This window comes from Patiria miniata, unplaced genomic scaffold, assembly GCF_015706575.1.
Source record: "Patiria miniata isolate m_02_andy unplaced genomic scaffold, ASM1570657v1 HiC_scaffold_1, whole genome shotgun sequence".
NCBI lineage: Eukaryota > Metazoa > Echinodermata > Asteroidea > Valvatida > Asterinidae > Patiria > Patiria miniata.
The window spans coordinates 196,720-209,439 of record NW_024037047.1 but is presented as its reverse complement, the minus strand read 5'-3'; the positions used below and the strand labels follow the sequence as shown (position 1 = coordinate 209,439).

The window sequence follows — 12,720 nt, the reverse complement described above, 5'->3', positions numbered from 1 at the left end:
CAAAAAGCCCTCCGACAACTTTATGTTTAACATGCAGGTCTGGAACTAAACGCGTGAGGGCGCACGTCATGGGCTCCGTGCGTGAAGAACTAGAAGAGCGGGCGCTTGTTGATGACTTTTGAGGGTGGTTTTATTATATGTCTGTGGGTGCTAGGCCCAAAATTGCCTACGCCTTCCCAAATCACGATTTACATGCCGTCACATTCTCCACTATTATTATTATTGGTTACTATTCATGCATCTTTTTGTTAAACTTTCGCGATCAAGAGCCCCAATCGCAGTATTTTATTTACAGCAATTAAAAATCGTTGCACATGTATATTGAAGCAATTTGTGGGCCATAAAGTATTTTTTTTAAAGATGGGAGGAAGTCGTGAAGAGAACTGCGAGCTCGTATTTCTGAGCATTTCGGATGGCATTAGGCCCTAAAATTGCTTTGTTTTGCAATGGAGCTTATGGGCATCTTTGGCGATGGTCTTCAATACTACTTAAAAGGGTGATTATCTTTGGATGGAATTTTCTCCCCAAAGTCATAACCCCCAAAAAGTGAACGGAAAATGAAAGATGATGACTTAAGCTTTAATTTGATTTGTGTCTCAAACACCTTGGAGAGTTGCTGGTTTTTAAAATATTTTTTGGAAGTGGGCGTAATTATTACTGCAGGGTGTGTTGCAGCTGCGCTGCCTGCCTTGCAAGCGCGCTTTACTTTCTTGCGATCGCTTGAGGGCGCGCTTTTTTGCCACGACTGCATGACAAATTTCAGGTGAAACTTAAAACGTCTTTCGGCCCAGATTCACATCTTTATTTACTCTCAATCGTAGTTCAGAATTGCTCAGTGGGGCTCACTTTCGATATTGGATGATTCCATTTTGCCAACACGGTTCCAGTCTATCCTGTTTGAGAAGAATAAACTGTAGCTCATTGTGAGCCTCCAGAGATCGGACAGTCTACAGGGTGGGTAATTTTTTTTAAATGTTCCTTTGGATAGGTTTCTGTCTCCCACAAAAACGGTAAAGGTTACCAGTTTTTCTCTTCAGCCAACAGTTTGGGTATTGACCACAGTCGGTAAAAGTTCCACTGATATTCAGCTATGCATGAAAGGGTAGGGTACAGTCCTTTCTATGTGACTACCCCAAAACACTACCAACACAATGTTCATAATACTAGGCATGTTTAACACAATGGCAACAATGGCCCTCCGGACAATAGGCAAAATAAAAAAAAACATGTTTAGCGTCCTGCCTCTTTGACAAAAAGGAAGGAGGAGACATTTTCTTTGTTCTCGTGTACTGTAGTTTTCGAGTTTGAAAGTACAGTTTCAAAATGCTCTTATTTGAACCAGAATTAATTTCCTTGGCTGAAACTCGGACTTGATATCCCCTTTATAAACCTCTACCATTTGCGACAATTTCAACATACCTTGGAAATTCCTAGTTTTGGAGTAAAATCTATGTATCTAATTTTGTGAAAACCTTGTGGAGACGAAGGCCCTATTCATCTATAGAAATTGCCCTGTGGAGATGTATACAATCTTTTGTTCCCTATTGTGTGCATGTCTCCAGAGGGCACGGTGTATCAGATCACCCGGTCCTCGAGGTACCCCCAAAGAAAACAATTAAAGGGGGACAAGATCTGGAGATCTTGGCGCCCCGTGTTCCGGTTATTGTTTGCGCCATTAAATAACGTTAAATATCCCCCCCCCCCCCCTTACAAAACATTACGATTAGGACATTGTTTTGGCAGTGTTTTTTGAGTAGGCCTGTATCCTTTGAATGCATGGATAAATATCAGTAAAACTATTACTGCGCCCCCCCCCCCCCAAAAAAAAAACAAAACAAACAAATGTAGGCAATTTCGGACCTACTTTAATCCGGCCTGCACAAGTCTGGTTCCCAGACTAAAATATTCTGACTATTTTTGATGAATCTTAGATCGGGTAGCCGCTAGCATTTATACAACGGCACGTGACTAAAACGGGAGGAATGCCTCTTTTTTCAGAAAATGACCGAAGTTTGCCGAATGTATTTCGTCGAAATCTCAGATAGCACCCCGAGTGGTTTTGGGTATAAAGTAGGTTTTTATTTAATTACCTTGCTAATTAAAAATTTAAAAACTAAGATAATGATTAATATTCATAAATTGCATCAAGAAACTTAAAATTCAATGAAGATTTTGTGCATCGATATGCACTAGGATCTTATTTCCAAAAACTCGGCGTGGTCCCCATTTTGGCTTCGCCTGCTAAGGCCAAAAAAAAAGTTTCCGGTTTCTGGTATGGAGCTTGCCCAAAAAGTGGTGCGGCGACGCGGCTTTTTTTTTTTTACCTGTTTTGTTTGCTTCAAATGTCGGCTGATAACTGCACATGGTGCCCGACTAAACTTAGTGCAAGTATATGGGAGTCCAGAGAGGCCACATAAAGCTTATTCTCGATCATAACCCCATCTAAAAACACGTTAAAATTGTGTAGCAGCAGGATTCCAGTCAAACCAGTGAGTTTGGCGGTTTTGAGACATCATCTTTCATTGACAAAAAAACCTTTTCATTTTGCCGACGCGCATGGCTACGGCGACGCGTGCGCATACCAGAAACCGGGGACTGGTTTTTGTTTTGGCCTCAGATGATATTTGAGTCCCTAACTTTTAAGATTGCGGGTCAACCTTCGTCAATGTCTCTTACAGAAAAATCAAACTGTATGACATATGAAGTAGGTAATGTTTTTGAAAAATTTGATCAGAACATTATGCTACAAGTGATAAAGCAAATTCGGAAACGAAGCCGAGCTTTGATAAAAGGCCGTCAATGTCGTCATGTTATTTCTATCCGTGGAGCCTGCCTGACCTACAATTTAGACGTCGGGGCGTCGGGGAAAGTTGTCAGGTCAGGGAACCAGACTAGGCCTGCACCTCCTCGTTCGGTTTGTGGCCAAGTTGTCGCGGCAACGGGTCATCGCGATCCCATAGGCAGCAACGTCTTGATCGAAGACTAGGTATGTTTGAATCGTACCCTTGATGAATACAAACTTTCCACAATGCCTATTTCTATCGCAAGATCTACGAAGGGTTATTGACATAATCATCGTGCTGTAAAGTGAACCGAAATTGTGACGTAGGAAACTGCTGAGCATTATCAACCAACATCCAAACAAAAATTGGGCTATTGTGAGCCGATTTGAGGAGATGAGTTAAAAAAAAATCGCAAGTTGGGATTGAGACATAGGCCATGGAGTATTTTCATATAGCAAAGTTTACAATCGCCGGTTCGTATCAATCAATTTAAAAACCGTGAAATAATCATAACAAAAGCCAACTAAGCCAATTAACCCTGCTAACATCACCGATGTCAGCAGGATTAGGCTTAAGTAATATATTCTCTTGGCGAGACAGACGTATCCCCATACTGCGGTTTGGGCACTGGCGCTGTGACATGACTTTATACATGTATAATACCGTAATCTTTCTGTCTTTTTATTTACTATGATGTACTTTACATTTATTGTCGATTCTGTAATGCGCTTTTGATCATTTATATGCAAAAGGCAAATTATAAATTTAAATTATTATAGTTTTATTATCGTCTTCCTTATGTTAATGCCAAACACATTTTAGGCTATAATATTTCTAAAATTATATCAATAATCAATATAATTGTTTCCACTCAAATTTCGCCACCAGTTCATTTAATCAGAGAGAAGGTTCATTCCTTCGTTCCGGAGAGACGGGTACGACAACGGTTTTCGCAAATCGCAAAATAGGGCCTAGTCAAATTGTTTAAATGTTTCAAAACATCGCAGGGTTCGACTTTAGCATTAGCCCGCTGTCCAAATGCTAGTCAAAAACAGCGGTGGGCTAGTCATAAACTATTCCTTAAGTAGCCCGGCTGTATGGCGAGTCCAAATATATTATTAGGATTCGGGCAAATAAAAAAGTACAGGAAGAAACGGATCATTAAAACCAGAAAGCAATCCCGTATCAATTTGTGTCTAATTTTATCAACTAGGATTAAATTATTAGATCTGTTTATTAAAAACGCTGACAAGATTGCTTCGGGACATTATAAATGCACATTGTTGTTTATGAGACACTCTATGAAAGAAAAAACATGCGGGCTAGTGAAAATGCCCGTGTGTTAGGTGAGAGTCAGTTTCAGTAGCCTGGTTGCGGTGTTTTTATTTGCAGCATACATCGTCAATGGATCATGGTTATTCAGCTGTTTCGATGTTTATTCATAAGAAAATAACAATGACGTCACACCTTTACTATTACTCAGTTATACATGTATATTAGAGCACTTCAAAGAATGGCTTTCGTTGAGCAGTTACATTGGCCGAGTGGATAGCCGAGTGAACTATGAATCGCAAGATCTGTGGTTTGAGCCCATGCCCATTTTCAGCAAATATTTTTGTTGGTTAGGATAGGTTTAATTGAAGGGAACATACGAGAACCTAAGGGTTTTCCATCCACACAGAGGGGTAAATATTCACGTTAGGGTGCGTGATATAATTGGTTGAAATACGATGTATGCTGCAAAAAAAAAAAAAAAAAAAATACACGCAGCCTGGCTGGTTAGTGATAAAAAACGTTAAGGTCGAACCCTGCATCGTGCAAGAAATATTTTCATAATTCCTTCCCAAGTATTCGTATTTCTTTCAACTCGTTCATCGCTTCATGAAACCTTTGTATTCTGTTTTAACACGGTAAGCACATTATCTTGCTAATGCAACTGCCCAATTTCATTTAACATGTGTTACTTTTGTAAACGTATGCACACACGATTGAATTCCCGAGTGGGATTGAAATCCTAAGCTCACGAAATTCAAGACAAATGTAGCTTGAATATCCGACTCCATGAAATGTGGACTCATTGGTAGTACTGCGCACGCATGAGTACAATACAATGCTTTTTGGGGGATCGTTTCGGGAGAGTGACCTGTCACGTGCGAGGGATCAACCAATAATAGGGAAATAGGGGTCCGATTTTCATAGGAGTCGGAATTTCATGTGACACCGGCACACGTTGCGCGATGTTCTGCCTACATTTTGTTTACGAGTGAACGAAGATACCCGGAATGTTTTGAACTTTCATTAAATGGAACCGGGTGTGAAAACGATTGCCCATTTACGTGAATTTGAAAAAAAAGGTTTTCCATGACCGAATGAACAAGGTGTGAAATTAGACGGAAAATTTATAATATCGATTCAATGTTTAAATGCCGATGTCTCTTTTCTTCAAGTTCTTCGTCAGACATAGAACCGGCTTTGATGTTCACCGGAATCACCGGAAACATGTCCTGATAGGTATCACAAACCATAGAAGAGTCATCGTTTCTGTAGCAATGAGGGAGGTGAGACTGCACTTGAGATGACTAGCGTCATCGTTTCCACTGTGATTGCATCGTGAAGAACCGCAACAGACTTGGGATAGGTAGCCATCTTGTCCGATGTTATACCGATCAATTCTGCTACACCGTCCCTCGTCACTTCGATGGCAGGTACGTTGAGTCACTACCACGTCTCCCCAAACAGACCGGGTCTGCAGATTCAAAAACAGAGAAAAAAAAATGGAAGGAAAAAACAAGTGCAAGTGCACAATAAGCTTTAGCTATCTTGCAAAAAAGTCTGTAACTTTCACCGGAGATTGTGCTTACAAGTACAGAATGTACAAGCGTGGACCGCGGCATCCCACGCGCCGCCCACGCGCCCGGCCATCACACGCACAAATCACGCTGCGCTAAGGTGTCCCCGAAAATTGACCAATATAAACCCTCTAAGCCTCCCATAAAATATTGCGGGCTTTTTGCGCCGAATAATAGCGTGCAGTATACAACGTGACTATAACATTACTGCACCTACCTTGCCTCCATTTTTTTCGTAAACAACTTCACGAATTGTTACATACAATTTTGTTTAAGTATTTATTATATTTTGTTTGCTTTTTTTTATGAAATTTAAAATTTGGTATTTTATGGACAACTTCGGGGGTCTGTTTTTTGGGTCAATTTTTCAGATACTGAGATCTACCGACCTACCGACCGCCATGCCGACCGACCGCTCGACCGACCAACCGACCGACCGACCGGCCGACCGACCGACCGACCGACCAACCACGAATAGAAGCTCCTGCCGAAGCTTTAAAAAGCGAAAAAAAACCATTGAAACCAGTCCTACGGGACAGTGAGGGTTTCAAGTCCCACCATTGTCTCCCCCCCCCCTCCCAAATAAAACCGGCATGTGAAATATTTTTTTCTTTTTAAATGTATCAATATGACAGCATCAACGTCAGTTGCGTAAATCAGTGTCTTCGAGTGCCGGAGGGGATGGGAATGATAATACCGTCGGTCAAAGGAACACAGGGAATCGCTCGAAAAATTACAAAAAAAGAGAATTTCGCACAATCCTTTCCATTAATGTTTGCGAGCACGTTCCCTATGACCTTATGTCTAATATGATACAAATCCCCTCTCTCCAGGAAAGACGTGATCATCTCTGTTTAAAGTTTGGTAAAAACCTTCTCTCATCTCATACATACCGCGAATGGCTACCACCCAAAAGATCAAACAACCTCTGCAATACCAACACCCTGTCAATCCCTCGAAGTCGAACCAACCGATACAAGAATAGTGCAATCCCATTCTTAACCAACCTTCTTAATAACAACTAAGCTCTACGTCTCACACCCTGGTGTGATATTTATCTTCATTTATTTACTGTTTTTCGAAATCTGAGCAATCCATTTCTCCATGTTTATTTTCCCAACTGTTTTTTAATCAACTGTTTTTAGTCAAAACATGTTTTTTTTTTTTTTTTTATTGTGTACTCACCATTCTTGTTGTTACATGCATTAGTTTTTAACTCTCATTATAATTTGTGTCCGTTCTTCTAATTATTTTTATTGTAATACATACAGTTTTTACCTCTGTATATTTTAAAAATGTTTTCCAATGTAAACCTGCCCACAATCCAGCCTTCGGGCTGCGACGGAAGAGTAAAATAAACCATTTAATAATAATAATAATAATAATCCACAAACAGCGGGTGATATCCAAAGACCCATTCTCTTCTGGTCAAAACATAAGGGGGAATACATTCCCCCCCCCCCCCTTGGATTTACGCCCATCAGGCACGCAACTTTTCCTCGGATCAGCTGATTTCCTCTTTTTTTACTTTCCATGTGTGCCATTGAAAATAGAAAAACACTGTAAAAAGTCTGGGAACAATTTGCATTTCCTCTTTTTTTGTGATTTTCCAGTTGCATGCCTGGCCCATGAAAATGTGAACGACATAAAACAGGATGGAATTACTTGCGTAGACAACAAACAATAAATACATGTTTATAATATAATACAAAATACTAACCACCATGCTTATATTGGTGGTGTTTGTTTTACGTACCACGCATTTCCCATCACACCTGATAACTGGGATTTTGTCCTCGTCAAACTCCTCGCCCTGGCATTCCTCTAGCCCGCCCCATTTTTCCTTGTTTTTGTACTCGACGTAGGTGCAGTTGTAGCATCTCAAGCGGCTCTCCACACGCACCGTAGTAAGGATCAACACTTTGAAAGGAAAAGGTACATCAATATAAGTACTTGCAATTTTTCCAAACATCAAAAAGATCAGTTCCTTTAAAAGTGACATCACGTGCATGCATTTCTATAATAATACATTAAAAAAAGTGAGTTCATAATATCAATTGCCTAATTGCATTAAAAAAAAAAACCCTTGAAATTGAATGACGACTTTGTGCATGAAAAAGTATGCATTAGAGCTAGAGGCGAGCTTTGCTGTGTCGTGTACTATTTTTAAATCAAAATCTATGAAGTAATTTAATTTGTTAAAGCCTTTATTGAAGCCAAGCCGGAAAAGAAGCTGAGCTTTGAGAAAGGGCCATCGTGTTTATATTTGTAGCCAACCTACAATGAGCAGACGTCAGGGGGTCGGGAAATTGTCAGGACAGGGAACCACACTAGTCCCGAGCAATAACGAAACCTTTAATTCATAGGGTTGAACACATCCAAAATAGACCAAAGTATAGCTCCGTTCTAATAAATCATAAAACTAAATGTCACCAAGAGAAAAAAAACATCGACCATGTTGAAGAGAACAGGTAGATCGATAAACGTTTTAAGTTTCACATCGGTAATTTGGCATACTTACACGCCAGTGTTGTGTATACAACTATTATTTGAAGGTTGCCCATCATCCTGGAACTTGCAAAACTAAGCAGAATCACATAGGCGTACCTGGAACAAAACAGAACCAAATATCTACCAAATCGTCACTTTGGAGGGTTTGTTTTTTTAAGGGAAATAACATCCGAGAACCATAATTCGGTTCACAGTCTGGTTCTAAGAGCCACTGAAGATCATGACGTTGAATATTGTGAGGTCAGGGAACTAGACGGTCGACTGCGGTAAAGATAGCAACGGCGTTTAAAAATTACCGTAGTAGGTTGCCATCGCATAGGAGCTAGCGGCAGCTGCATGCAGTACAGCAACACGGCATATTCCATGCGCATTAGATAGTCCTACCCCGGGTCAAGATGGCGTCGATGTATCTTTCGGTATATAATTACGAATAATAAGGTAACTAGCCTGTGCGGTAAACCTATATCATAGCTCAATGGATCACATACAGCCTTTTTGCCAACCCGTGTTTTCACCAATCACGGCCGGGTTGGCAAACTATGGAAGGTCAACGTTGCAAAAACAAAGAATACAGTTAACCTACTTTTGATTCCAAAATTATCATTGGATTGTTGAAAATACAAAATAAACCAACAAATGCTACCAAAGACTTCATAAAAAATACCTGTCTATGGGCCCTACCTAATGAGGGTAAATATTCCATTTTTGGTAAAATGTGTTGCCTCGCTAACCAATGCCTATAGTGGCAGCCAAATCGCGTTCAATTTTCACAACAATAATGTCAATAGGCCTGCCTGACTTTATCTTGCGTGATCTTGCTTGACAGAAAACCAGAGTTTACATTAGGCCTACTGTAAGTAATCATGTCGTACCAACTGTATATTGGTTTCGTTAATGTAGGATGGGTTACCATAATATAATGCTTATTAACTGATGGAAACTTACAATTCAATTGCACATCAGCTAGACTGCCGATCGTAATAGAAGTTCTTCGAGAAGAAAATTGTCGCCAACAAAGCTTGTTGCACACAATGATAATCCTCCATCCAAAGTTTAACTTAGACAAAGCTTACGTATCGAACAATTAACGTTCGCGCGCGCGTCAATGTTGCTTTTAGCCCATGCTTTTAGCGCGCGTAGCCGCGCGAACCGCGTTTAGCAACAAACTGCGCGAGAAAAAAAACATTGTGGGTATACGAAGCATAGATAAAGAATGAAAAGACTAGATCGGCAGCGCGTGCATACGCGCCATAGAGTGTGCACACATTTCCCCGTTCCGTCATGGACGCTCTATGCGCAGTGGTGCGTGGGGCGTTACGCGCACCTGAATTCCTGTATGTTTGTGCACAAATTTGCATTTTTATGTCCGTAAAAGTAACATTTTTTTTTACCAGTAGCTATTGTGTATCCAACAAAATTCAATATGCATTTTCAAGCTGGATATTTACCTCGAATTTTGCTCCATTTTTCCTTCGTATTTTTTTTTTCGTTTCTAACTGGTGGTGCGCGTTGCTAAAAAATCTCCAAAAAATGTCACGCTTTTCTTCTAAAATTTAGTAAACAAATATTGTTTTTAACAATAAAACGGAAAACGTAGTATGTAAAACTGCTTTAAATTACCATTGAATTATTTAAAATTAAAATTGTGAAATGTTTTAGTGTAGGTTTTTACAGATTTGTCTTAGCCGCCACCAATCGTGTTATCATCCTTTTCGGATGAGAACAATTACTTGGATTACATATAGACAGCGATACTTGAGAGACATACAGGTTGGCGCTGACACGCCTTGCTCTGGGATTTATTGCACAATATAGAAACTAGTGGCATCAGGTACTACATCTGCGGTTTTGTCCAACAGTTAAGAGTCTAGAGCCTTGCCGATTTGCATGCTGGTTGGCCTACACTGTAAACAATTAACTGTAAAAATTACAGTAATTTACTGGCAGCTGAGTTGCCAGCCGTTTACTGTAAATTTTACAGTAAACATTATCATACTGTATTTAAAGAAAATAGTAAATTACTGTTGTTTTTACAACAAGAGCAGTGCTACTGTAAAATGAGCACGGTAAAGTACTGTATAATTTTACAGTAAAAATTATCATACTGTATTTAAATAAACTAGTAAATTACTGTAGTTTTTACAATCAGAGCAGTTCTACTGTAAAATAATCACGGTAAAGTACTGTATAATTTATACAGTAGTGGTGATCATACTGTTAAGTAATTAACAGTAATTTACAGCTAAATTTACAGTAATCTTCAAATTTACAGTAGGGCCAACTGATCCAGTAAAAAATTACAAAAAAAACACACAGATGACAGCTGTTCCACGTTTGAAACTTTTGTTCTCTTTATTCTGTGAAGGACGGGAAAGATTTGTTTTAATTGTGTTCAAATAATTCAAATATTTTAGTTAAGAACAAAATGTTGAAACACAATTAGACATCTTTGTATAAACAAAATTATTGAACATTGAAAATCATATAGGGCCTATACTAGACTTTATACGAATACAATCCAATAAAAAAAACAAGAAATAAAGGGAAGCAACAGCTATAAAATTAAACTACATAAACTAAGTGGGAAAATTTGAAATGATCCAATAAAAAAAAAGTCAGGCCTGTATGTAGAGATTGAAGCAAACATTAATCTTGCACGGATTATACCTACCAACATGTACACATTCAGGGAACAGAATTACCAACACTTCAAATGTGCAAAAAAAACACAAGATAGCGTCTGTCGGTTCCCGCTTGATTTTTTTCACACGCAAGACGATATTTCGTTGCAGCCTAAAATAATTATGGGTGTCTTGTCTACGTGATTAAGTTCACAGTATGATACTGTCAAAATATTTAACAGTAAATTACTGTGAAAATTACTGTATAATTGTACTTTTTACAGTATTTTACAGCTAAACCAACGGCTCCCAACAAGGCACTGTACTTTACAGTAAGTTACTGTGAAACAAATATACAGCATACTACTGTAGGAAATTACAGTAAGATACTGTCCAAATTACAGCCATTTTTACAGTGTATTCATCCGCTTTCGAACGGTATATAAAGTTTGCTCAGAACGGTTCATGTGAAGGTACCTTTAGACAGCGATACATGAGAGACATGTGGGTTGGCGCTAATGATGTGGGTTGGCGTTGGGATTTTTTTGCACAAAAACGAAACTAGTTGCATCAGGTAGTTTTCTCCAAACAATTCAAGTCTAGAGCCGTGCTGATTTGCATGCTGGTTTGCCTATTCTTTCGCTTTCCAACAGTATGAGGTTCGTCCAGAACAATTCATATTAAGGTATCTTTAGACTACGATACAATGACAGCCATGCAATTGGCGCTGACAGGCCTCGCTAACGGATTTACTGCACAAAAACGAAACAGGCGGCTCCATCTGCGATTTTCTCCAAAAGTTTCAAATCTAGAGCCTTGCTGATTTGCATGCCGGTTGGCATATTCATCCGCTTTCCAACGGTATAAAGTTTGTCCAGAACCATTCATGTTAAGCTGCACATAGAAATGGCGATCAATGTGTCATCTTTTTTTTTTTTTTTTTTTTAGTTAGTTGACCATTGGCTTTTCGAAGAATTCTCACCCAAAGAAGACGACCCCGATTTTTCCCAAAGCGGAAAAGTAGCCATCTTTAAAAACGATCCCTCCAAGACATGAACAAAATAGCGCCACTTTCGAGCTTCACTGAATGCAAACAATTCAGAATTGAAAGTCCCATGTCTGGGCCAGTGGTTCATTGCGATATTTTAATTCCCCAATTTTACGGCTCTCAGAACTCTCTAATAAGGAATATTTCAGTGAGGGCATCATTTTATTCATGATCTGCAATACAATGTGTTTATCTTGAGTTCCCAATTTCACAATAACTGTGTTGACATGACGAGAAAATACGGAGTGTCCTTCGCACTGCAATTTCCTTCAATTATATTACATTCATTCTTCGGCGGTTCCTGTCAAAATTCTTGAATTTCTTGTCAAATACCATGACGAAATATTACATGAAATTTCATTTCAATACAATGCGTTTATCTTGAGTTCCCAATTTCACAATAACTGTGTTGACATGACGAGAAAATACGGAGTGGCCTTCATACTGCAATTTATTACATTCATTCTTCGGCGGTTCCTGTCAAGATTCTAGAATTTCGTGTCAAATATACCATGTCAAAATAATACATGAAATTTCATTGCAATACAATGTGTTTATCTTGAGTTCCCAATTTCACAATAACTGTGTTGACATGACGAGGAAATACGGAGTGTCCTTTACTATCTCATGGAACTAATCACTTAATCATTTTTTCACGTAATATACATCAAGCAATATAAACCAATCATATAACGGTGGTTTCGGTTACCAGCAACAGCAAGCGCGCCATGGCGCCAGACGACGGCTGATTTACGTTAGTAATTCTGCATTTTCATTGGTCAATTCACAACGGGTAATGCATTATGCATGTGTACCAAATCGGTAGACAAATGTAAAGAAAAAGATAAGCGTGCTAGTCTTTTTACGTGACAGCATCCGGGATGCGTTACGTGTCCAGATTGTCCGGG

The 12,720-nt window shown here is 39.2% G+C and overlaps 1 protein-coding gene across 1 annotated transcript; it reads right to left on the bottom strand.

Moving 5' to 3' along the window:
* Positions 1 to 4,050: 4,050 nt before the first annotated feature.
* On the bottom strand, positions 4,051 to 9,236 carry LOC119732652. The gene is made up of 4 exons (XM_038206317.1): positions 9,089 to 9,236; positions 8,154 to 8,239; positions 7,389 to 7,552; positions 4,051 to 5,529 (listed from the first exon to the last, which is right to left on the bottom strand). Exons 2-4 carry the CDS (start codon positions 8,197 to 8,199, stop codon positions 5,272 to 5,274), a joined length of 468 nt encoding a protein of 155 aa, XP_038062245.1. The 5' UTR covers positions 8,200 to 8,239; positions 9,089 to 9,236; the 3' UTR covers positions 4,051 to 5,271.
* Between the last annotated feature and the right edge of the window lie 3,484 nt (positions 9,237 to 12,720).